A 23,689-nucleotide genomic window follows, 5' to 3' on the forward strand; every position below is an offset into this window, starting at 1 on the left:
TCTGTCCCTGTTTGATGACGTAGTGTAGTCGGTGTTTACCATAGCGGCTATCTGTTAGCTAATTGAAAGAAAATGTGGGTTTTATAGCTGTAAGAACAGTCATAGTTTTCGAAGAAAGTCTAAAATATTTTTCAGAATGAACAATAGAACATCGTATTTTTACGACCCAGACGTGGGCAACTTTCATTATGGTGAGTTTGGTTATCGTAGTGAACAGGCCTACAAAGATAAATGGTGCTAATGCAAGTTAGCTACATGCTAATAACTTCAGGGATGTGTATTTATATGCACTCTTCGGGATTCCACGCTCCATATGTGCATTTGGAGGTCTGCTATGCAGGTTTTCACCATAGCACAATTTCATATTTATTGCTAAGTTTTGTAAAAATTCGAAACAATGTGGTTTGCTTAGCTAGCTAACGTTAGGTTACACGTTATCTATCATTTATTACAATGTGTCACTGTACGTCTGCCAGAGATGTCTACCTAGTTCATACAGTAACTTGAACGCTTTAAAATGGTCAGTTTGTAGCAATTACAGATTGACTTACAATAGGGATGATTATATGTAACGTTATACAGTTAAAGTAAAATAATATCGCACCTTGTGTCATTTTCCGACAGTATGCACCGTAACCGCGACGATACCTGCTTTGGAACTTAAAACGTAAATGCTCTTAGGATAAAAAAAAATACACAAAACATCACAGCTGAAGATGATTTTAAATTATGGAAACTACATGCACACACACGTGTGTTATTGCACGTTCTCTTGATACAGAATCTGAACATTATCCATAAAGAAAATAGCCTGACAGATATTTTGTACATTTGTTTTAGGTGTAACAAATACAACCCAGTGCTTCTGTCAGTAGTGATTTAACCACAATAATACATGAGTCTGCTCAGTGTGCTTATGAAATACAGATGACTTATTTCAATATTGGGCGTGATTGAAGTCATCAACACATGAATGCGAATCTGTGCTGAACTGTCTGTCTCTGCCAGGTGCTGGCCACCCCATGAAGCCTCACCGTTTGTCTCTGACTCACAGTCTGGTGTTACACTATGGACTCTACAAGAAAATGATGGTGAGCTGCAGTAACTTTACAGAGAGATGGTGTTACCGTTAAAGATTCAGAGCCTGCTGATGCTTGTCTTGCTCAAATACCATCTCACACTTTCAATTCAAAATAAGAAACACTAAAATCTTTTTTTTTTTTAAATCAGGTGTTCAAGCCATACAAAGCATCTCAGCACGACATGTGTCGGTTCCACTCTGAAGACTACATCGACTTCCTTCAGAAGGTCAGCCCCAATAACATGCAGGGCTTCACCAAGAGCCTCAACACATTCAATGTTGGAGATGACTGGTGAGTATTACTCTTATTCATCAAAATGGTTTGTTTTATAGCAACCAATCCCTGTGGTTTCATAGTCAAATATTAGGCCTCATTTCCATTGTAACCATGTGACATTTCAATTTCAAGCAATGCTATTGCTCTTATTGCTCCACTAAAAACAGGATCAGTCAACAGCTTAACCGCTTAGCATTCTGCCCCCTTTTTTCTAGAGGGTAAGGGGAGGGGGACAGGGGGGTGTTTAGAGGGTGAAAGCAGGTCAACAGTAGATATCATATAGAAGTGGTATACGGCGTTTGAAAGCTGGGAAACTACGGATTCATTTCAGATGCAGACAGATGGACAGATTGATACTGTAAGATACTGTTATAAGAGGACTGACTAAACCATAACTAAAATATTTTGTGCCTGTGTTTTTGTCAGTCCTGTGTTTCCAGGTCTTTTTGAGTTTTGCTCAAGATACACAGGAGCCTCCTTACAGGGAGCTACGCAGCTCAACCACAAGGTAAGACACACAGGCAAACATACACCTACACCCAACCTGCCACAGTGAGAATCAGTGGTATGTGGCATTTAAGCAGTCCCCACTATCACAAGCATCACATAAACTGATTTACTAGAGTTTTCTTATTATTTCAGTTGCAGCCATGTTGGCTTTCTGTCCCGCTCTTAGGCAGATTTTTAGAGATGGGCATGTGTGTAGCAGATGATGCCTAAACCACTGGCCGTCACTCAGACAGCGTTAACGCGGCTGCAGCTCTACTGGTAGACTGGTCAGGACTACAGAGTCATGGCGATATTTAATTGATACGTTGTTGTTGTTTTGTTTTTTTAGATCTGTGACATTGCCATCAACTGGGCCGGAGGTTTGCATCATGCCAAGAAATTTGAGGTCAGAAGAGAGTATAGGGTTGTCATCCCTTTCTGCTAAACTCATTATATTTAGCTGTGAATAGTTGAAATAATAAAAGAATTTCTGTGTTTGCAGGCATCTGGGTTTTGTTACGTCAATGACATAGTCATCAGTATACTGGAGCTGCTCAAGTAAGAGGACGCTCCGTTTCATAACATTCATCAAGTGTTCGCTGTGTCAGTTTCTCTCTTCATGCGTGTGTGTTTTTTTTAGATACCACCCTAGGGTTCTGTACATCGACATAGACATTCACCACGGAGATGGCGTACAGGAAGCCTTTTACCTGACTGACCGCGTCATGACTGTGTCCTTCCACAAATACGGGAACTACTTTTTTCCAGGAACAGGTACGCGCCGCTTTCAGCATCTAACAAATGTAATCAATCTTTCTTTGTTTAGAGTTACAACAGGGACATTTCTGCACACATTCTGAGAGTGCCTTTCATCTGCATGGTACCAGCACTACTACAACTGTGACTTATAATCACTACAAAAGACAAATAACCGGTTTATTCTTTAGCCATTTTTGTTAAGTGTAGGACGTGTACAGTTGACCAAACAAATGAAAAAACTTTGCAATAGGGACATATTTGTTGGGCACGTTTTGCTCATTAAACTAGACAAACTGTGTAACTTGAGCTGCTTCAATACAGTACGGCAATACTGCGTTGTCTCTGTACAATTGTGTATTAATAAATTGCTTGCTATTTGGGGGGGAATTGTTGGGTCTTTGTAAAGTAAAGTGTGGTCTAGACCTACTCTACCTGTAAAGTGTCCTGAGATAACTCCTGTTGTGATTTGACAATATGAATAAAACTGAATAGAATTAATTTAGTTAGTGTGTGTTTGCAGGTGACATGTATGAGGTCGGAGCAGAGAGTGGCCGGTACTACTGCCTCAACGTTCCCCTCAGAGACGGCATCGATGACCAGAGTGAGTTCTCTTCCTGCACAGATTTCATTATTGAAATGTAACACCTATTGTTACACTTTATTGTTACACCTATTGTATAAAACACATAGAGCTCAGACAGACTGATCTCATGAAGTGGCGTATGTATGACACGCCAATTCGTATGCCATTACTTTTTTGCGTATTTATCAACGCCGTTTGGCCTCCATTGACTTACATTACTTTGCGAATGTGTGTGAATTGACGCCGTAGCGAGTAGTGTGAAAGCCCGAAAATCTGCGTAGGGAGTTTTGGTCGGGGTGGAGGATGGGTCAAACACAGGACTTTCACCCAGGAGACCGGGGGTCGTGTCCCGCGTGTTACGTTTCCTAAACCCAACAGTCGCTTTCTTCTTTTACTAAAACCCAACCGGTTCTTCTTTTCCTAAACTCAACCAGTCCGCTGTATACGGCGCTCAAAATGCGTGCAGATAACACGCCACTTGGCTTTAGAAAGTGGGCGTGTGTGTTTACGCGATAACACGCCACTTGTAGAAAGTGGCGTGTATGTTTACGTCCGCAGTATACAGCGTAGACATACACGCTGATAGCTCAAAATGCGTACAGATAACACGCCACTTGGCCTTAGAAAGTGGCCGTGTACGTTTACGCTAAGTCATGATGTCACGTTGGCTCAGAAGATTCAAACTGCTCTGAGCTTCATCATCGGAGCCCTGGCCAACATCTGCATGCGTGTGTTTCAGGCTACAGGCAGCTGTTCCAGCCGGTTATTAAACAGGTGGTGGATTTCTACCAGCCGACCTGCATCGTTCTACAGGTCAGTCTGGAACTCAGAGTCTCTGATGCTCAGATTCATCTGTTTAATTACCTGTCATCGCAGCTAATGGATCATTTAGTGTGTGTGTGTGTGTGTGTGTGTGTGTGTGTGTGTGTGTGTGTGTGTGTGTGTGTGTGTGTGTGTGTGTGTGTGTGTGTGTGTGTGTGTGTGTTTGTGTGTAAATGACTGATTGTCTTAGTGGGATGAGGGCCAAATAAAGTAAACGTATTATTTATTAATTATCTGGCTAAGATTAGACATAATTATATTATATATAGAGTATAGGGCTGCATGTAATCGTAGGGTGATGAGGCATGTAAAGCCTGTGTTATTCTCTTCCAGTGTGGAGCAGATTCTCTGGGCTGCGACAGACTGGGCTGCTTCAACCTCAGTATACGCGGACATGGGTGAGACGGACTTACTTTAAAATCACTGCTCCCTGGTTAAAGTGAACGCTGTCATTTGGAAACTGTCAAGCAGCTCCTGGTTCAGATTTGCAAAACTGCAAATGAGATGTAACGGTGATATACCAGTGGGCAAATTGGGTTAAAGTAACCTAATATTCATCAAGGGGGAATATAAACAATGGTGTATAATCACAGAACTTAAAGAAGCTGAAGCCGTAGAAACACTAGAAATAATCAAATATTAAAAAGGCTATAAATAAGTGCAGGAAGACTTATATACGTCTTTGGGCTGGACTGAGTATTTTTTTCGTTTTTGTCTGATGACCAAACTACTATGCGATGCACATAAAACAGTCTGTTTTTGCTGCCAAAGCAAATACCTAACGCCTGATGTGGTCTATCTGACCGAAATGTTGCATTTATAATTATTGAAGTCATGACCAGTCGAACGACGAATGCCGTGTTTGAGCTATGTTACTGGCTATTTTGAACCTTGTTAGTGGTATAGAAATAGAGATTTACCCTCTGCCCCGAAAGCTAGCGTTATAAGCTAATCACCGGTTTGCGCTAGCTTGTTTCAAGCTAGAGACACATTCGATTAGCATGAAAATATATTCCAGAGAACGGTCGACTCGGTACACATATGTGTATGTATAACCCCTAGGTTAATTTTGCGCCAGAATTGTCCTTTTAACATTAAAGCTCTACTTTATACACAGTGCTAGCATTACATCTAGTGATAGAGATTAGTATTATAGCACGCTAAGCTAACCTAGGCTCTTATAGCAAAGAAACACTGCTGTTAAAGGCTAGCAGCATGCAGTGTAGGCCTGTATGGAAGAAATATAGGGGGAATTACATAAATAAAAATAAAATAGAAAAGAGACAGGAATGTAGATTTTTTTAGTTTTTTAAAAAGGAGCATTTCTTATATGGTGCAAGTTAAATTGCTTGATTCTTCAATGTAAACGTATACAGAGGTAGAAAAACTAACAATATGTGAAGAATTTTGAAACATTACAGGTCACATTGGTATTTATTGTGATCAACAATTATATTCTAACCTCCGTTGAGGACCATTTGGAGGTTTTTGTCACCACCGTCAGACTGTACACAAAAAGCTACTCTTTCACCTGATATGCAGGAGTTGTTCACATTGGCCATCTTGTTTCCCCTCTGTTGCTAGCTACTTCAGACCTCTTCTTAAAAACTATACATGTATGTCATAATCTAAACTAATATTCTTTTTATACAAAAGAGACGGTGTTGACTTGTTATGGTTGTGACAGTAGCAGTGTCCAAAAATATGAACAAGGTTAAGAGAAAATGGCAAACTTACGGGAGCTTGAGTGATCTTGAAGCATGCAGTAGAGCTGATGCTCCAATGTCTGTACTGACCCTATCGTACCATTAGCCTAGTAGTAATGACTTGTGTGTGCGTATTAATTAGGGCTGCACGATATGAGGAAAATATGCGATAACGTTGAATATCGCGATAATCTTACTTGCGATAAATAAACCGATATTAAGTGTACTTTCGGTATTCTACTAAAGTACAACAAACTGCTTGTTAGGGCTGCTCGTTAAGGGGAAAAAATATAATCCCGATTATTTCGGTCAATATTGAAATCACGATAATTTAACACGATTACTCGTTGACTTCTGGAAAGATGTTGCAATTATTGAACTTAAAAAAACAGTGGAAAAAGTTAAATAAAAAACACACAACTGTGAACTTTGACTTAATACTTTTCCTATTGAAACTTTATTTTTTCATTCAGAACACAATAATTGTTTTTCGGTGAACGAGATATATATATATATATATATATATTTATGGTGCAGCCCTCAGTGTTGACGTGGCTCTGCTTTGCTCTCTCTGTCTTTCAGCGAGTGTGTGGAGTTTGTTAAGAGTTTTAAGATTCCTCTGTTGGTGCTGGGAGGCGGAGGATACACGGTGAGGAACGTGGCTCGCTGCTGGTGAGTTTGGCTTCCTACACAAAAACGTGCCGTTATGGAGGCAACCTGTTCGGAGTAGGGTTGGGCATCGTTTAGATTTTAACAATTCAGATTCCAGTTCTTCCTTTCGATTCCGGTTCTTATCGATTCTCTATTCCAACTCTTTGAGGGGTGGAGTTGAAACCGATCACATGCTTATTTCACAGATAAGAGGAACCTTTTTATTTTGATTTGGTGGTGATTTACAGTTTCACCGGGCTTTTTCAACGTAAAATAAAGCCACACTTTAGAGCGCCGCTTACTGCGCTCCGTGGCTGCAACACAACAAGCGCCCGGAAGTATGGCGGCCTCTACGGAAACCAAAATTTGCGCATGTTAAATTTGGTGATCGGATTCGAAAACGACTCCAAACGATTCTAATAAAGAATTGATTTCATTGGAATTTTTGAAACCATTCCAAGTTGGAAGCGGTTCCCGATGCCCAACCCTAGTTCTGAGTTCGGGGAGATCTGGGCTTTGTAGTAACAGCCGTTTGGTTCTGTTCTCTTGTAGGACCTTTGAGACGTCTCTGTTATTGGACGAATCCATCAGTGATGAGCTGCCTTATAGCGGTGAGTTGGATCCTTCAGTTTTTGGGATGATGTACCCGCCCCTCGATGTCTTTTCGTTGTCTCGTTGTCCAACGTGGCTTCCGTATCAGACTCCCGTGGGTGTGTGTAGAGTAGAGATTCATTTTGAGTGTTTTCGACCTTCAGCACCATCTGTTGGAAGAGCAGCGATTTGACATTTTAAAGTAACGTCTGAGTGCATGCTTTTTTTTTTTGAGAATTCAACGGAAGTCCATTATTTTTTTTGTTGACATATCTCTGTCCCTCGTCCTCCTCCTCGTTTCTCTCCTCTGCAGAGTATTTTGAGTACTTTGCTCCAGACTTCACGCTGCACCCCGATGTCAGCACCAGGATAGAAAACCAGAACTCCAGACAGGTGAGACATCGCCCCCCCCCCCACTAATAACGACTCAAGGACAGTGTGATAACAGCAATGCAACCGAGACGCGCTAGCTGTATTTGAAGTTCTGAACACCGAATGTAAATCGTTTTCCCATCTTCCACGTGTTACAGTTGTTTGTTGGGGACAGGAAGATGATAAATCCAATGGGCATAAACTAGGGCTGGGCAATATATATCGATATTATATCAATAGCGATATATGAGGCTAGATATCATCTTATATTTTGGATATTGTCATATCCTGATATGATAAGTGTTGTCTTCTTCTGGTTTTAAAGGCTGAATTACACTAAAGTGATGTCATTTTCTGAACTTACCAGACTGTTCTAGCTGTTCAATTATTTGCCTTTACCCACTTAGTCATTATATCATTACTGATTTATTATTTATCAAAAATGCCATTGTGTGCATATTTTGTGAAAGCACCAATTGTCAACCCTACAATATCGCCAGGATATCGATATGGAGGTGTTTGGTAAAAGATATCGGGATATTTGATTTCCTCCCTACGGCCCAGCCCTAGCGCGGTCTTTGTTAACCGCGTGCGTGTCGTGTTGCAGTACCTGGAGCAGATCCGCCAGACGGTGTTCGAGAACCTGAAGATGTTGAACCACGCGCCCAGCGTCCAGATCCACGACGTTCCCTCCGACATGCTGAGCTACGAACGCACCGACGAGCCCGACCCCGACGAGAGGGGGGGCGAGGAAAACTACACCAGGTCAGTGCGCCGGCACACGGGTCTAGGATGAGTGTAGACCAGAGGTGGACAGAGTCCAAAAAAATGTTCTACTTGACCCTTGACCCCATCGACCATGCAACTTTTATTTTTTTATTCATTTTTTTTTTCTTTCAAATGAAAAATCTTTTTGCTGATGTTTTTGTCAATTCTTTCAAAAGATGGCGTAACTCTTTTCAAAAGATTTCGTCACTTTTTCCCGAAGTTTTTGTCACTTTTTTGGTCACAAATTTCCGATGTCGATTTTTCTGCACCTTTTTTGGACGTTTTTTTTTTTCCAAAATTTTTTGTAACTTTTTTCCAACTTTTTTTTGTCACTTTCTTCCAACGTTTTTTTATTTATTTTATTTTTTTCAAACAATATAAAATTGAATAACGCACCCAAATTCAATGAAAGTATTGAACTGATCATTTATTTTACTTGCAGAGAGTAATGGTTGTATGGAACCAATCCGAGTTATGTTTTTGAACAATTTGGTGGAAAGAAGACTTTTTGAAAATGGGTCAAATTTGACCCGAGGACAACAAAGTCCTTTTTACTTGGATGAACTTTTACTTAAAGCTATAGCGCGTAGTTTCTGCCGCCCCCCCCCCCCATTGGGAATTCTAAGTAATGACAACAAAACTGTCGGCGCGTCCACATGATACAAGCCTTCCGTGATCGCGCACCACCCCCGACCACAGTAATTGTAATTTGTTAACGCTCCACCTCTGAGTGCACTCAAAATATTGTAACTGCACGACTCAAATCTTCAAAACGTCCTTTGCTGTAACTGGCTGTCCATGATGTCACTTCCTCAGGCCGGAGGCAGCCAACGAGTTCTACGACGGTGACCACGACAACGACAAAGAGAGCGACGTGGAGATTTGACCCAGGAGGGTGAAAGCAGCGGAGCTTTTTTTTCTTTCTGCGGCCCGCGAACATCGCGCCATCGCCTCAGATTGAACAGAAACTCGGACGTTTCTGACTGGAAAAGACTCTGAAGCTCTGCTCTTTTATTCCTCCGTAGGTTCTCTTTCTAAAAAAAAAAAAAAAAAGAAATCCTCGATCAGCCGTACCTCAGAACGGACATTAGCTCCGGAGCCTCGTGGATAACGTCACTGAGCACACCTCCACACGCGACTGTATTCCCGTTTCTATTCTGGGTCGTCCAAACTCTCAACAGACAGGGTGAGCCCAAATGACTCCAATAATGCCAAAACGCTGCAACATACGTCCAGTGTAACAGATTATATATCCTGTAAAAGATTACAGGATATGATTTACTTCAGGGCTCCAAACAAATGTGTTGTGCACATGAACAGTCAAACATCTTGATATATTTTTTTTTACATTTTTTTTTTTTCTCCACTTGTAATCTTGTTTGTGTTATCGTAGTAATGAAATGTATTTGAGTTTTGAAAGAGGAGAACGTCATCACATATTTTAATCCAATGAATAGACCTTGTAAGCAACAATTTGTTTGGATTTGGGGACACAGCCTAAGCCATGTACGTTTCCCCACACGTTAACGCATCCCAAATGTTTTAACCCTTGAGAGTGAAGAGCAGCTAGTTTGGAGCACCGTGTGACAGTTTCCAGTGTATTTGTGAAGCCACTCATTGGAGAAAAATAAAAATCATAATACAGCTTCCCACCAGGTGTCATGAAAAAGAAATGAGTTATTTCATCTTTCAAGACACGTGAGAATCTGCTGGAGTGCCTGCCATGATACATTAGTCACACACTAGCCAGTCCAGATGTTTAAAACCACGCCTAAACTGTTGGACAGAATCTCAAAATTATTATTACAACCGCCATCTTAGCTCAACACAAATTTTTTACAGTAGCTGTTAGAATGTTTTTTAAATCCTAGCATTATTCATGTGCCTTACAGCTCTGAGAAGGCAAGCATGGATGTAGAGCTGGGCACTTTTGACATCATTTGATTTTGGATTTCTACAAAGGGAACATCTGTAAATGAGGCAACTTGGCTTGAGCTGATCCAAACAGGAATTATCCTCCTGTCTTTTCATTCCTTTTTCTTCTCTCATCTGGATTCTCTGCTCATTAATGTGTACTGTATATATATACACACATATACATGTGTTTGTGTGTGTAATGTAGAAGAGGACAACTGTGCTGATGATAATGAGGCTGGTAGTGAAATGTTTTGTACCGAAGCAGGCGTGTGGTTCACTGATGAGATATGCGAGTGCTGGTCCTTCACTGTGCTCATCACAGATGTACATCAGTAGAACAGTTTGAAGCCACTGTAGAGTTACATTCTACCATCTGCCACCTCCAGTCCTATTTTAGCCAGAAACTAGTTTTGTGATTTTGTTTTTGATATTGTCTTTTGTTTTTAATAAAAAGTTGAATTGAATCAATGCATGTAGTGTGAAAGTGTCTTAAAGTGCTCGTATTATGCTCATTTTCAGATTCATAGTTGTATTTAGAGTTTATATCAGAATAGGTTTACATGGTTTAATTTTCAAAAAACACCATATTTTAGTTGTACTGCACATTGCTGCAGCTCCTCTTTTCACCCTGTGTGTTGAGCTCTCTGTTTTAGCTACCGAGTGAGGCATCTCACTTCTGTTTAATCTTTGTTGGGAGTCGCACATGCTCAGTACCTAGGTAAGGACTACTAGCCAGTCAGAAGCAGAGTATGAGGGCGTGCCATGCTAGCAGCTAGGCGAGCATTATAACGTGTGTTACAAAGTGACCACGTTTGTCTCTGAAGTAAAGGCTGGACTACAATAGAGCTGTTTGGAGCAGTTTGTGAACAGTGTTTTCTGTTGGCGATGGGAAGTCCCTTTGGGGTGGACTTTGGGCTTTTTCACTTTGTAAACCTATAACGTGCACAAAAAGAGCCAAAAAGCATAATATGAACACTTTAATGGTTTTGAACTCCGCCACCAGAGGGCGACATAATGGCAATAATAATGAAAGTGATTTTGAAAGTGAAGCGACAGGATCCGGTTCTTGCTCACCGACACTCCCGAAGCTGCTTGCTGAGGAGGGCTCGAGCCCTCATCTCTCTGAACGCCAGACCATAGAGCTGAGCTATTTAGAAATAAAAAAATACACACCAGGAGGCAAAGCCAAGATCACTAACTTTTATTCTTCCAGTGATATGTAGAACTTACACAACAAACAATACTTAGGGGAGAATACACACTACTACCATCAAATCTCAACAGAAAGGGCCTACTTTACCACGTTTCTGGTGCTTTAAAAAGGGGTTGTACTCAACATACTGAAGGAAAAAAAAACAGCAGGCTGGGACTGCCTCCACACTCTCTCGCCAATACCAACATTTCATGGCCACGTGTGGCCGGACCGGCAGTCAAAACAAAGAACTGAGAAGCTTGGATTAAAACACACAGAGGGAGTGTGGCTTTATTCTCTGCTCAGGATGCCATTACTCCACTGCATCTTTACACATTTTTACTTTTTGTTCGCATACATATCAATGTGCTGAATATCAAGTACAGAATATTTAAGCATATCCAACAATTGAACCCTCTTTGATCCAAAACGTCATGACAAACTAGAAATACTTTATCTAGAACCATTAGTTGTGAGTGAAAGGCAGTTTGCATGTTTATGCCGCATTCTAAGCAGAAAAAAAAAAAAAGTAAAAATCTCAGATTATATGGACATCTGAAATGAGATTCCTGAAATGAGCAGACTGAAACATGGCCACACCAGATTTTCTGTTTGCATGCAGATACAGCCCAAAATACAAGGGGTTTTTAGAAGCTTTTTAAAAAGATCTTTCTAAATAATGCTTTGTGTAAAAAATAGCAGTCCACCGAACACATCATTTTTTTTTTTTTTTTTTTTTTTTTTTTTTTTTTTTTTTAACTGAACATACAAAATGAATGAAGGAGAAAACAGAATTTTTCCTCGTGTGTAGTGTGTAAAACGTGTGTTATCTGCACTGCAGATGGGATCAAATGTAATCTTCAGTATGTTCTGAGTGTTGCTTTGAGTGCAGATGGGGTTTTGTGTTCAGTCTTCGAGGCTTGGCATCAGAGTGACGGCCTGTTGCGCCTTGTCCAACTCGTTGCTATGACGATACACCTCTGGCTGCAGGCCAAGAGACTCCCAACACTGATAACCTATAACTTCAGTTCAAATAAATAGCTTCATTCGCATACACTGTATATTAGAAACCAACTTTAAAAACACATAGTAGACTTAATTTATACCACAGCAGAGAATCTGAGCAGTAACCAACTGCAACGTCTGAGCTTTTTCTTTTCTTTTTTTAAAAACAATCAGATTTCCTCTTCACGTTTCGGGGCTCTACAGACACACATCACCAGAAGCAGCAGCTGTAACTCAGGGACAAGAACTTAAATTTGGAGGCTCAAACAAAATCCTCCTCATACAAGCTGGAGGAAAGGAGAAGCAGGTGCTGGATGAGAGAGAGAGACAGACAGAGAGGGAGCGACAAGCAGACAGTCGTCAGCATTAAAGTGCAGTGACAGATGTTTGCAGAGTGCGATAGTGTTTTTTTTTATCACATCTTGACCGTGGAAGAGAGCGGGGAACTCACTTCCTACACCTGCCCACTTCGGTACAAGTAGTAATTAACAGCGTTGTGTGCATAGGCTGTATAATATTAATGGACAACGCATCCGGTTCGGCGAAGTGATGCAAATGCGGAAGTGCCTTAAAGCTGCATTCTATCTGTATTCCAGCAGGGGGCGACACGTGCTTCGGTTTCTGTAGAAGTCTATGAGAAAGTGACCCACTTCTCACTTGATTTATTACCTCAGTAAACATTTTCATGATGAGTTTATGGTCTCAATTGCTAGTTTTAAAGGACAATTCCAGCGCAAAACAAACCTAGGGGTTAATAACAGATGTGTACCCACTCGATCGTTCTCTGGGACATGATTTCATGCTAATCGTGTGTTTGTAGCTTGAAACAAGCTAGCGCGGACCGCTGATTAGCTTACAACGCTAGTATTCGGGGCACAGGGAAAGTAAAAACAAATCGCTATTTATACGACTAAAAAGGCTCAAAAATATCACGACACTTCAACGGTAGCATAATGAGGGTCTCTAAATGTTAACAGAAGCATTGAGAACTTTGTAAGTGTACAGACAGTTTATTAAAAAGATAGTTTAAGAAAACAGTAGTTCCCAAGACAGCGGCCGCCTGTATACGAGAACGCGGCAGTCTTTATAAACGATCTTTTTAATAAACTGTGTGTACACTTACAAAGTTCTCAATGCTTCGGTTTACATGTAGAGACCCTCATTATGCCACCGTGGAAGTATGGTGCTATTTTGAGCCTTTTTAGTGGTATAAATAGCGATTTGTTTTTACCCGAATACTAGCATTGTAAGCTAATCAGCGGTCCGCGCTAGCTTCTTTCAAGCTACAAACAACTACTAACATTCGATTAGCATGAAAACATGTCCCAGAGAACGCTCAAGTGGGTACCCATGTGTTATTAACCCCTAGGTTCATTTTGCGCCGGAATTGTCCTTTAAGTCTTCTGCAGCACAGAATGATGTTTATTTCTTTTAATTATGGTCTTGATTTTAAAATCGGAGATAAAGCGGGGGGGTGTTTTAGGGCGTGGCTATGATGTGATTGCCAGTGAAAGTGTGTAACGTAGAGTGTAAGGGCTCCTCCCTCACTCCTCCCTCTCGTCTAAAATCGTCACATCCCCAACCAGGATGGCTGCGCCCGTAACGGCAAACTCGACAACTCCCAAAAAAGTGCCAGCAGGTCTGACTCTATTAATACAGTCGTGACATAGACGCACCGTTTTGCCACGAGCAGAATGGACAGGCAGACGAAGAGAGGCTTAAGGGCATCGGCTCTGCTGCCTTAAACAAACAGAGAAAAGGACAGGCACAGTGGAGACAAACAGCAGCAAATGGACTGAGGCTATCTGAACTCCGAAGGCACTTGACTTTTGGAAACCTTTCAGTCAAAGTGCTCCTTATGGCTAGGGTTGTTTCCTCAATACATACAGCAACATCTAATGGATGGAGGAAGGGTTGTTTGAGCGTGTTAGCAACACAAATTCACAACTTTTTCAGATGAACAAAACTTCTCAAATACCATGTCACATTTTTGTTTTTCAAAGAGGTTTACAAACTGTACCTTAAAAAGGTACCGTAGGTAAGACTGTGAAGATCCAGGACTTAGCCAAAAAATTTGAACATAGACAACTTCTCAGTCCCTCCCCCCTTTTCGCTAAAGCCCAAAACGGTCTCCTAAGCCCCTCCCCCCACAAGGGAGAATGAATGTGTGTGCATGAGCAGTGATTGACACGCAGTTAGACCCCCCCCCCGGCCCTGATTGGTGCATCTGAAAAGGGAGCGGTGGATTTTTGTAGTTTGAGGAGCCAGATTTTTTTTATTTATTTTTTTTAAATCACCTGCTTCATGTAGGTCTACTGGAACATAGGGTCAGTTTCAGCAAATATGACAGAAAGTTAGTTAAAGTCTTACCTACTGCACCTTTAATCTTGAAAATGTGACAAACGTACAACTAAATGTGTTCAAGAAATTAGAAATGAAACTGTAGACTTTATCAGCCTTGTATAAATAATATAACCAAAATGTTGTTGGTTTAATTAACCGGACCTGGATTGGCCTCAAAAGTCCCGGTCTGCTGCGATGCTGTTAATCTGAACCACAGCTTGATTTCGTACCATATCCTGCCTCGAACTGACAGTTAATGCAGGCTCCGGCCCAGTTTTACAGTTCTGAGATGTGCGATGGTTTCCTGAGGGTGGGACGTGTGGTTTGGTGAAGGGGGTCTACAGCTCTTCACTCTCGTACAGCGGGGCGGTGTGCTGGGCAGGGCTCTCCACGCTCAGAACGGGCACGTGACTCAGCGAGGATAGCAGCTTCAGCGTCTTGGAGCCGGGGGGCGCCGTCTTCATGGCCGGGGCCGTGCGAGCTGCCAGCGGCAGAGAAGAGAGCAGTGAGGATTTCAAATGTACTGTACCTTTTACAGACCAATGACAACATGTACTCATTTTGGATTGTTAGGTTGTTTGACAAACAGCACATCAGTTTTAAAACATGAATTATTACCAACACCATTATTATTTTGAAAGGTATAGTTTGTAGTTTCCGTCTCCCCCATGTAGCCTGGAAATCCAGACCGAAATCCAAAAGATTAAGGGTCTGGCAATGAGTAATCAAAATGGCCCAACTCGAGGGGCGGCACCAAGCATGCATTTGAAAATCTCACTGCAGGCAGTTGGATAACACGACGACCAATCAGACCAAACGCTTAGCTACCAGCGAAGCTAACTGGTAGATTAAACTCTTAGCTACCAGCGGAGCTAACTGGTAGATTAAACTCTTAGCTACCAGCGGAGCTAACTGGTAGATTAAACTCTTAGCTACCAGCGAAGCTAACTGGTAGATTAAACTCTTAGCTACCAGCGAAGCTAACTGGTAGATTAAACTCTTAACTACCAGCGGAGCTAACTGGTAGATTAAACTCTTAGCTACCAGCGGAGCTAACTGGTAGATTAAACTCTTAGCTACCAGCGGAGCTAACTGGTAGATTAAACTCTTAACTACCAGCGGAGCTAACTGGTAGATTAAACTCTTAACTACCAGCGGAGCTAACTGGTAGATTAAACTCTTAACTACCAGCGAAGCTAACTGGTAGATTAAACTCTTAACTACCAGCGGAGCTAACTGGTAGATTAAACTCTTAGCTACCAGCGGAGCTAACTGGTAGATTAAACTCTTAGCTACCAGCGGAGCTAACTGGTAGATTAAACTCTTAACTACCAGCGGAGCTAACTGGTAGATTAAACTCTGAACTACCAGCGGAGCTAACTGGTAGATTAAACTCTTAACTACCAGCGGAGCTAACTGGTAGATTAAACTCTTAACTACCAGCGGAGCTAACTGGTAGATTAAACTCTTAGCTACCAGCGGAGCTAACTGGTAGATTAAACTCTTAACTACCAGCGGAGCTAACTGGTAGATTAAACTCTTAACTACCAGCGGAGCCAACTGGTAGATTAAACTCTTAGCTACCAGCGGAGCCAACTGGTAGATTAAACTCTTAGCTACCAGCAGAGCCAACTAGTAGATTAAACTCTTGCCGTACTCTGTCGGCAAAACAGCAAAAACGTCCTCCTTGCAAAGGAACGATTCAAGCACAGTCTTCTGTTCCTCTTTTAGATAAAAAGCCAGGTCTACCTCGTTCATTGTAGCGGCCAAAGCCGTTTCAAACAACTGGTGTTCATCCGTAGCCATCTTGCAATGTTCACTAATGACTTTGACGTCGCAGCGCTGTCGTCATCTGTTTAGCTCGCCTCTGGCCCTCCTATATCACATACACCGATGTGATTGGTGCAGCTCGGCTACAAGGGCATAGTTAATGAGCATCATTACTGAATGCCAGAGTGTGACTCGCTGAGCAAATTTAAAATTGTGCTCTCACGAGAACTCCAGGTATCCAGATTTCCAGGGTATCCCCCGTGAGGAATTCAAAAGTAATGACAACAAAACTGTCAGCGCATCCACATGATACAAGCCTTCCTCCACGCAGCTGCTAGTAGCCAAGGAGGACACGGATGGTTAAACAAAACATGATTGACTCTTCAGAAGAGGTAATTATCTTCACTCGAGTTTCTGCGCGGGAAAGTCGCCGAACGCCACAATCTTCTGAACAAAGCCATACTGAGAAATCCAGAGAGAGTTGTGTGGAGCTGATAGTCTTAATTAGCTTTGTAGCAACTCATTTGGCAATGGCTTGAATGTAACGGACGTTCATTAATATCAAAAAGTTACGTACTAAAGCTCTAATGCAGTATGACCCTTACCCTAACCAATTTAAAACTTTGGGTGTTAATCTGAAGTTTTAAACCTTGGATATTACTCATTTGCAGCAACTACAAAAATAATATACAACTGGTTTACTGTTATTACATGTACATGAAATAGTTTTATATACTGGAGTGGAGCTGTGAGCTCAGTAACCTCTCACCACACCAACTTTAGGTTTTATTTTTTTACAGACCTGCAGATTCCTTGCTTATTTATATTAATGATAGGAATAACACCACTGGTGTTACCAACGGCAGCAACAGATTTTACTGGTGGGCGACTGGCTATACATTCCTTTCATGCCAGGTGTCTGAAAATAACTCTTGCGCCCTGCGCGTCATAGTACAGGACAGCACGCCACGGCTCAGTGCCAGATATGGAACCGACACACACTGGTAGAGACAATGGCTCCACGCAGGACCCTCCATGTTTCACCTTCCATTGTCAAACTCACAAAACGATTCACTCGCAATTTTACATTTGTGCCATGCATCTGGGACCTGATGTGTGTGTGTGTGTGTGTGTGTGTGTGTGTGTGTGTGTGTGTGTGTGTGTGTGTGTGTGTGTGTGTGTGTGTGTATACACATGTCCTCTGGGCTGAGTCACTGGCCGTAGTTATACAGGGTTTCTACGGAAGAGGAAAAATGTATTCGAATTCTGACTCTAATCTCAGAATTCTGACTTTTTTTTTTTAAGTCAAAAAAAAAAAAGATATCTATTTTAAAACTATAGTGCGTAGTTTCTGCCACCCCCATGAGGAATTCTAAGTAATGACAACAACACTGTCAGCGCATCCACAGGATACAAGCCTTCTGTGATTGTGCGCACCCCCCCTCCCCCAACCCCACCCCTACCCCCATCCATGCAGCTGCTAGTAGCCAAGGAGGACACGGAGGATTAAAAAAACATGATGGAGCTAATTATCTCGCGTTTCTGCACAGGAAAGTCGCCGGACGCCACAATCTTCTGAACATAGCCCTACTCAGACCTGCCAACCTTGAAGAAATTTTATGAGTACAACCCCCCTTTAGTTACTCCATAACCATATACAAGTAGACCATAAATGTTATACAATTACTGCTATCACTCCTAACATTCAATTGAAAACAAACTGTTGTACAGGAGGCATAGCCCATGGAAACTTCTTCCACCTGAAAATACATGGTTTGGCTCATCACTACCTTCTAGATTACAATAAATTATTATTACTGTGTAGAGGAGTGGATGAATGGCTGTACGCGTAGTGAAACTACTATACAAATGTTTTCTTATATCCTGTCCAATATTTTGTGCCCATATATTTGTTAGTCTAACCAACAGGAGGCAGAGAGAACTAATAAATGTGCCTAAGTACTTCTGTGTTAAAGATGAGAGTTAGACCAGGTTAACACGTAGCCTTCTTCTGATTACTGAAGGGAAATTAAGTAGTTTAAGTAATGATTTACTCATAAAGCAACTTTAAATAGCCCTAAAGCAACTACTAAAAAGCCAGATTAAGCATGACAGAATCACAATTTTTAGGATTTTCTATTTTATGTACTGTTGCCATCACATCACATAAATGCCTAACTGTTCTCATTTTACTTATTAGTTTTTCCGGGGTGGGGTTTGTTTTTTTTTTTTTTTGCGTTACTTTCACCAAAATAGAAGCAGAAGTATTCTTGGCAGGTAGCTTGTGAATTTCACCACGGGGTCAAAAAAGTCTCATCTTTATCCACAATACATCTGTATTATTAATCTGACGATGCAAAGTAACTAAAGCTATAAAATAAATAGTTAAGTAAAACGTTCAATAGCCTACTTGACTCTGAATTGTGGTGGACTAGAAGTAGCCTAATAAGTAGGAGAAAATGAAAAATACCCAATTAAAATTGAATCAAAAAGTAGCCGACGGTTACTTTCCACCGCTGATAAAATGTAATATTACGTGTAGCAAGACTAAACATTAATTCTCGACATGTTATCTGTCAGTTGCTCGGTCACATTGCTGTCGTCACTGACAGGACACAGATGTTGTCAGTTACCGTCTGGTTCTGACCACGGGAACAGTGACGGGACAGCTCGCTTCAACGCAGCGTAAAAAAACTCCGGAAAATAATGTCCGTGTCGCAGATGTATCCGTCTCTTCAGTCATTTCAACCACTGAATTGTAACGCGTTACTCCCATCACTGATGGACACTATGAACGCTTTTTTTCTTATCATCCATTTATTTTTAATATCATTATGTTTCGGGTGGTGGGGAGTATTTGTTTATGGGACTGTGTTCGTTACCTGTTGCCCCTTGGTGACTGATGTCGATGTCTGTCTTGCACACGGTGCAGAACGCGTGAGGAGGTTCTATATACTGTCTATGTGAGGTAGCCTGGACATGTGGAGGAAAGGCTATCTCTCCCGTTAAGAAATCGTTCCAAACCTTTTTTTGAGGCGGTTCAGCCATGGCATGCAAGCCTACAGTTATCCGGACAGCCTGGCTTGCTGAGGCACTGAATTGAATTAAATGCGCGAAGCATTTGGCTAGGAGGGGCAGGTGGGCGGACGGTTAAAACGCAGCACTCTGATTGGCCGAAAGCTTTTCACTCCACTCCTCAGCGGCAGAATCAATGTCATAGATGTAGATTGCATAGAAACTGAAACCGGAGAAATGCGAGATGCAACAAAATGCGTACCTAGAGAGCAGTGAATCGTACAAGCGTACTTAAGGGTCAAAATGCGTGCTGGCAGGTCTGCATACTGAGAAATACAGAGAGAGTTGTTTGGAGCTGATGTGATGATGATGTCTTAATTAGCTTTGTAGCAACTCATTTCGCAATGGCTTGAATGTAACAGACGTTCATTAATACTTTTCATTAAGAATTAAAAAGTTACGCACTAAAGTTAAAAAAAAAAGAATTCGGACTTTAAACTCAATATGTTTTTTCAAATGTGGCCCTAATCCTCTTCCGTAGATGTCAGAGTCCAGAAACATAATTTAAAACAATTCCCCAATTTCCGAATTGGCATTATAGGACTGGTGTCTAGTCACCGTGTGGAGGAGCCAGAGCACTTCCACTCTTCTATCTGTGGTACAATCCGAAAGAGACTCTTGCCAATAACACGAAGCTGATTGGCTGCAATATAAGTTGCATGATGGTCTCATTTGTAGTCGTAATTTAGCAAATTATATTTGGACCTGCGAAAGAAAGAACTACAACACCGCGGAATAGAAAACAACATTCTAAAGCGCTGTGGGAGCATTGGACGTAGCGTTTACATGGACGTAGGAAAATAAAGACCGGTTTAAAATGTGTTAAACCTAGACACAATACTTTTTGAGGCCTGAAATTTAGATTTTATAATGTTTGACTTTTTTTTACTTCTTAAGGCCCCGCGGAAACCCTGTTATACTGTATGTGTGGTTCTCGCTGCAATAGGCTAGTCTCGCATTGCCAGACCCATCTCCACAGAGCTGCGGAAGAGGGTCTGGCTAGTCCACACAGCATTCCAGGATGGGAGAAAAACGTGCTCTGGTTTATTGGCATTTCTTTAAACCAATCACAACCGGACTCAATGACGGTGCTTCTGCAAAATAGCCTCGGGAAGGAACTTGTTTTGGTGGAACGTGTACATTCAAAAGTTGTTTTTGTTGTGCAACAGAAAGATTGGACAGATAGTCTAGCTAGCTGTCTGGATTTACCCTGCAGAGATCTGAGGAGCAGTTAACCATAGTCCGTAATGTCAACACAAAGAAAGTGGAAGGCACCTGAACAATCCCGGAAAGGCTAAAGGATGCACAGTACTGCACTGTGTATAGATGGATAACAATGAAGTCTTTTATCTAATAGTTTAGCCTTGAATTAGCTGCAGCCGTGAGCCTTTGGCTACGGTTAGCAGAACTTTCACTGAAGGGAAAACCGAGCCAAGGACGAGTTCAAGTCTACTTGAATTACAAAATGCTAAAAAGATTTATATCGACATTTTTTGCACGACACCAAAAATAAAGTGTCTACCACAGCTTTGAGTTAAAGACTTGATATGAACGTCTTGCACACACTGTTAAGCACCCCGTTAATCCTCTGTCTCGCATTGTTATGAGGTCCTGTTCAACGGCATTGAGTCATGACTCCGAGAAAGTGGTCAGGTTCTAGTAAGGTATACAGTCCAGCTCATGTGTAACAGAGGGTCAGGTGGTTTTCTGCGCAGCCTTTGTCAGCCCTCTCACTCAGCTCCCTCTCCACAAAGCAGATGGTGCGTTATGTGATCGAGCAGAAACCTAATAGCTGTGTTGTATATTCCTGCAGTGCTCGCTCTCGCTCTCTCTCTCTCTCTCTCTCTCTCTCTCTCTCTCTCTCATATATATATCAGTGGTTGCACTCCATACTTATCGCTCGGACTCGGTGATTATGCAGTATTCTTTAGGAAAGCCTTCATCAAGTTTCTGCTCGATCACATAACACAGCATTTGTTTGACGTGTTTCCAGGACGCAGAGCTGGATTCACTGTAGCGTAAGAGCGCACAACGTTCTCCATCTGCTGTTTGATTTTACAGCCTGGGCTACTATGGTAACCACTGGGCTATCTCATACAAGAGATAGCGGAGACGGGCGCCTTTAGAGCAAATTTGCATAGAAAGATGTACACAGAGTGGACTTACTGCCGACATCCAGTCTGGCGTTGCATGTGGACATGCCCGCTTCGTTGATGGCAGAGAGAGTGTACCAACCAGCATCAGACTTCATCAGCCTCTCTATCAACAAGCACTGCCGGCCTGAACCGTCCTCATACAGACTGTGGAGAAACAAAGCCAGAGATTCAGAGGTTTATTTCATCGCTTAAAAAGTTAGTAACACACGGTGGCCAGAGTGTCTTGAGGCAGGCTGAGTGTTCAAAAGAATAAATACACTTGCACAATTTAAAAGATAATGGCACACATAAACTGAGAAATGAATGAGTGCATAACAAAACAAGTTCATTTTGCTGATTGTGCATATTGTCCAGAGGCAGTCTCAACAGTGTATAGGTGCAGTTGTAACCTGCCATCAGGAACCAGACCTACACAGTGAAATAAACCTCTCCAATCTCAAACATGTTTGAGACAGCAAAGCTCAGTGTGCACATCACTTTTCTAAACCATGGTACCCTTTCCTAGAGATATTTCATATTATCACTAGTTCTTCTGTTCTGGTGTGTTTGAAAACAGAAATACTGTTTTCATTGTGGTAAAAGTTACAGTTAAGAAATGGTAATGTACAAGTCTCGAGGCACTATTGGCCCATGAGTAGACCTACAATTAGGGCTGTGACGGTATAGTATTTTTCTTATCGCGGTGACAAAGCATATCACCGCGGTATGGCGGTTAACCTCAACCCCCTTACAAGAGTAGCGTAAATTACAGCGAGAATGGCAGGGGGCCTTAAGTGATTGACGTCAGTGCCCGTGTGGAGAGCAAGCGGTAACGGAGAGCAGCGCATGAGTGCTGCTGTGAGGAAAAGCGAGAGGAAAAAGAGATAGCAAAGATTATGTAAATTAAACAATAAAACAACAAGCTTGAGCTTCTCAAGACACAGTGGCTTTATCTGTTGTCAATACCGCCGGTAAAGTGAATGGCCGTTACCCCCCCGATAAACATCGGCTTAACCCATAGCACAGTGTTTCCATTTCAGCTCAATGTGAGAGTCTTTACTGTGTTTTGCTGTCATTTATGGCCACTCTGCTTTCTCTCATCTCCGTTGATCTATTCCACAGACAGTTCAGAAAGCGCAATTGTCAATAAAGTAAAAAGAAAAAAAAGTTTGCCGACAATGCCAAGGGCAGACGCTCCGCAGCACAGCGGTCTTAGCAGCTGAGCAGACAGAGTGCTCTGTCTAAGATAACCAATATAAGCTGCTCTGTTTAGGCTACAAAACGTGCATGCAGGCTGAGATTCAACCGTTCGGTTTTGTCAGGATTAAGCTATAAGCAGAAAGAAACTCCGCTAGCTGCTAGGCTAATGTGCAATGGTAAACACTGCAGCGTTAACGTTAATGTGTCCACGTCCACCTCAGCTCAATGGACTGTCCATCCTCAAAGCTGAAGTGACGGGCAACTTGCGTTTTTTTTTCTCTCCATAAACTCTTGAATGTAGGATAGAAGACAGTCGATGAGGGTAACTACACGATTATTGCTTTCATTATATGTCATATCACACAATATCTGTTCTCCTGTAAGTTACGCGAGCTAAAGGTAAAAAAATAAATAATGCGGTGATGACGTCATGACCGCGGTAGTGGCACGTCACCGCCGGTATTGCGGTGATGCGGTTATCGTCACAGCCCTACCTACAATAAGAGTTTTTTGGACACTCAGGGGCAGCAGAAACATGTTGTCAACACAACACTAACATAGTATCACCGTTTTAACTTGAAATGGTGAAATAGTTGCTTATGTACAGATCCAGTAAATACGGAGCAACATTATCATTCATTTGAAGTTGTATTTGAGTCCATATTTGATAAGTGCAAGTCCAACCTTAACTCTCTTATGACTCTGTTTTTGGCCTCCGCCCACTCCTGAGGGAAATATTTGTCTCTTAAACTGCTCATGTTGCACCTTCTAGTTGATAACTGTCATTTGGTGCTGGGCAGGTAATGTAGTGAGCAGGGTTTAAGAGCTGCTTTCCTCCCACTGAAAACAGCTGCCTGCTCTGGCAGAAAAAGACGCTGCCGATAGCGGCGAGAACGAATCAAACGGTAAAGTAGCCATGTGCGGCGAGTGACCCCTTTCATACAGAGAGGCAA

The 23,689-nt window shown here is 41.9% G+C and overlaps 2 protein-coding genes across 6 annotated transcripts in view; one reads left to right on the forward strand and one right to left on the reverse strand.

Moving 5' to 3' along the window:
* On the forward strand, positions 1-10,484 carry hdac3 (histone deacetylase 3). 2 transcript variants are annotated; one of them, XM_039812987.1, is made up of 16 exons: positions 9-191; positions 625-667; positions 1,009-1,091; positions 1,231-1,373; positions 1,785-1,866; positions 2,197-2,253; positions 2,350-2,405; positions 2,488-2,621; positions 3,127-3,207; positions 3,929-4,002; positions 4,345-4,409; positions 6,300-6,389; positions 6,921-6,979; positions 7,273-7,352; positions 7,939-8,096; positions 8,916-10,484. In XM_039812987.1, the coding sequence occupies exons 3-16, from the start codon at positions 1,023-1,025 to the stop codon at positions 8,983-8,985; spliced, it is 1,218 nt and encodes a 405-aa protein (XP_039668921.1). In that variant the 5' UTR covers positions 9-191; positions 625-667; positions 1,009-1,022; the 3' UTR covers positions 8,986-10,484. The 2 variants fall into 2 exon arrangements, with proteins under 2 accessions (XP_039668920.1, XP_039668921.1); XM_039812986.1 differs by lacking the exon at positions 625-667 and having other exon boundaries at positions 1-191.
* Positions 6,661-23,689, reverse strand: part of myot (myotilin) — a 21,452-nt gene continuing 4,423 nt past the window's right edge. For 2 of the 4 annotated variants that reach the window (XM_039812984.1, XM_039812983.1), the window contains 2 exons: positions 21,568-21,701; positions 14,572-15,037 (listed from right to left, as the gene is read on the reverse strand). In XM_039812984.1, coding sequence (XP_039668918.1) covers positions 14,895-15,037; positions 21,568-21,701 — 277 coding nt within the window. In that variant the 3' untranslated portion in view covers positions 14,572-14,894. Of the gene's footprint in view, positions 7,130-14,571; positions 15,038-21,567; positions 21,702-23,689 lie in introns of those variants that run through there. The other 2 variants (XR_005640409.1, XM_039812985.1) reach the window with 2 other exon arrangements.

This window comes from Perca fluviatilis, chromosome 10 (assembly GCF_010015445.1).
Source record: "Perca fluviatilis chromosome 10, GENO_Pfluv_1.0, whole genome shotgun sequence".
In the NCBI taxonomy this organism is placed as follows: Eukaryota; Metazoa; Chordata; class Actinopteri; order Perciformes; family Percidae; genus Perca; species Perca fluviatilis.

Excerpts from the sequence above, each read along its gene's own strand:
- hdac3 (XM_039812986.1), top strand. The coding sequence starts at position 137 with ATGAACAATAGAACATCGTATTTTTACGACCCAGACGTGGGCAACTTT. Across the intron at positions 1,374-1,784 it reads TTCAATGTTGGAGATGACTG|TCCTGTGTTTCCAGGTCTTT; the intron begins GTGAGTATTACT and ends TGTTTTTGTCAG. Across the intron at positions 2,622-3,126 it reads CTACTTTTTTCCAGGAACAG|GTGACATGTATGAGGTCGGA; the intron begins GTACGCGCCGCT and ends GTGTGTTTGCAG.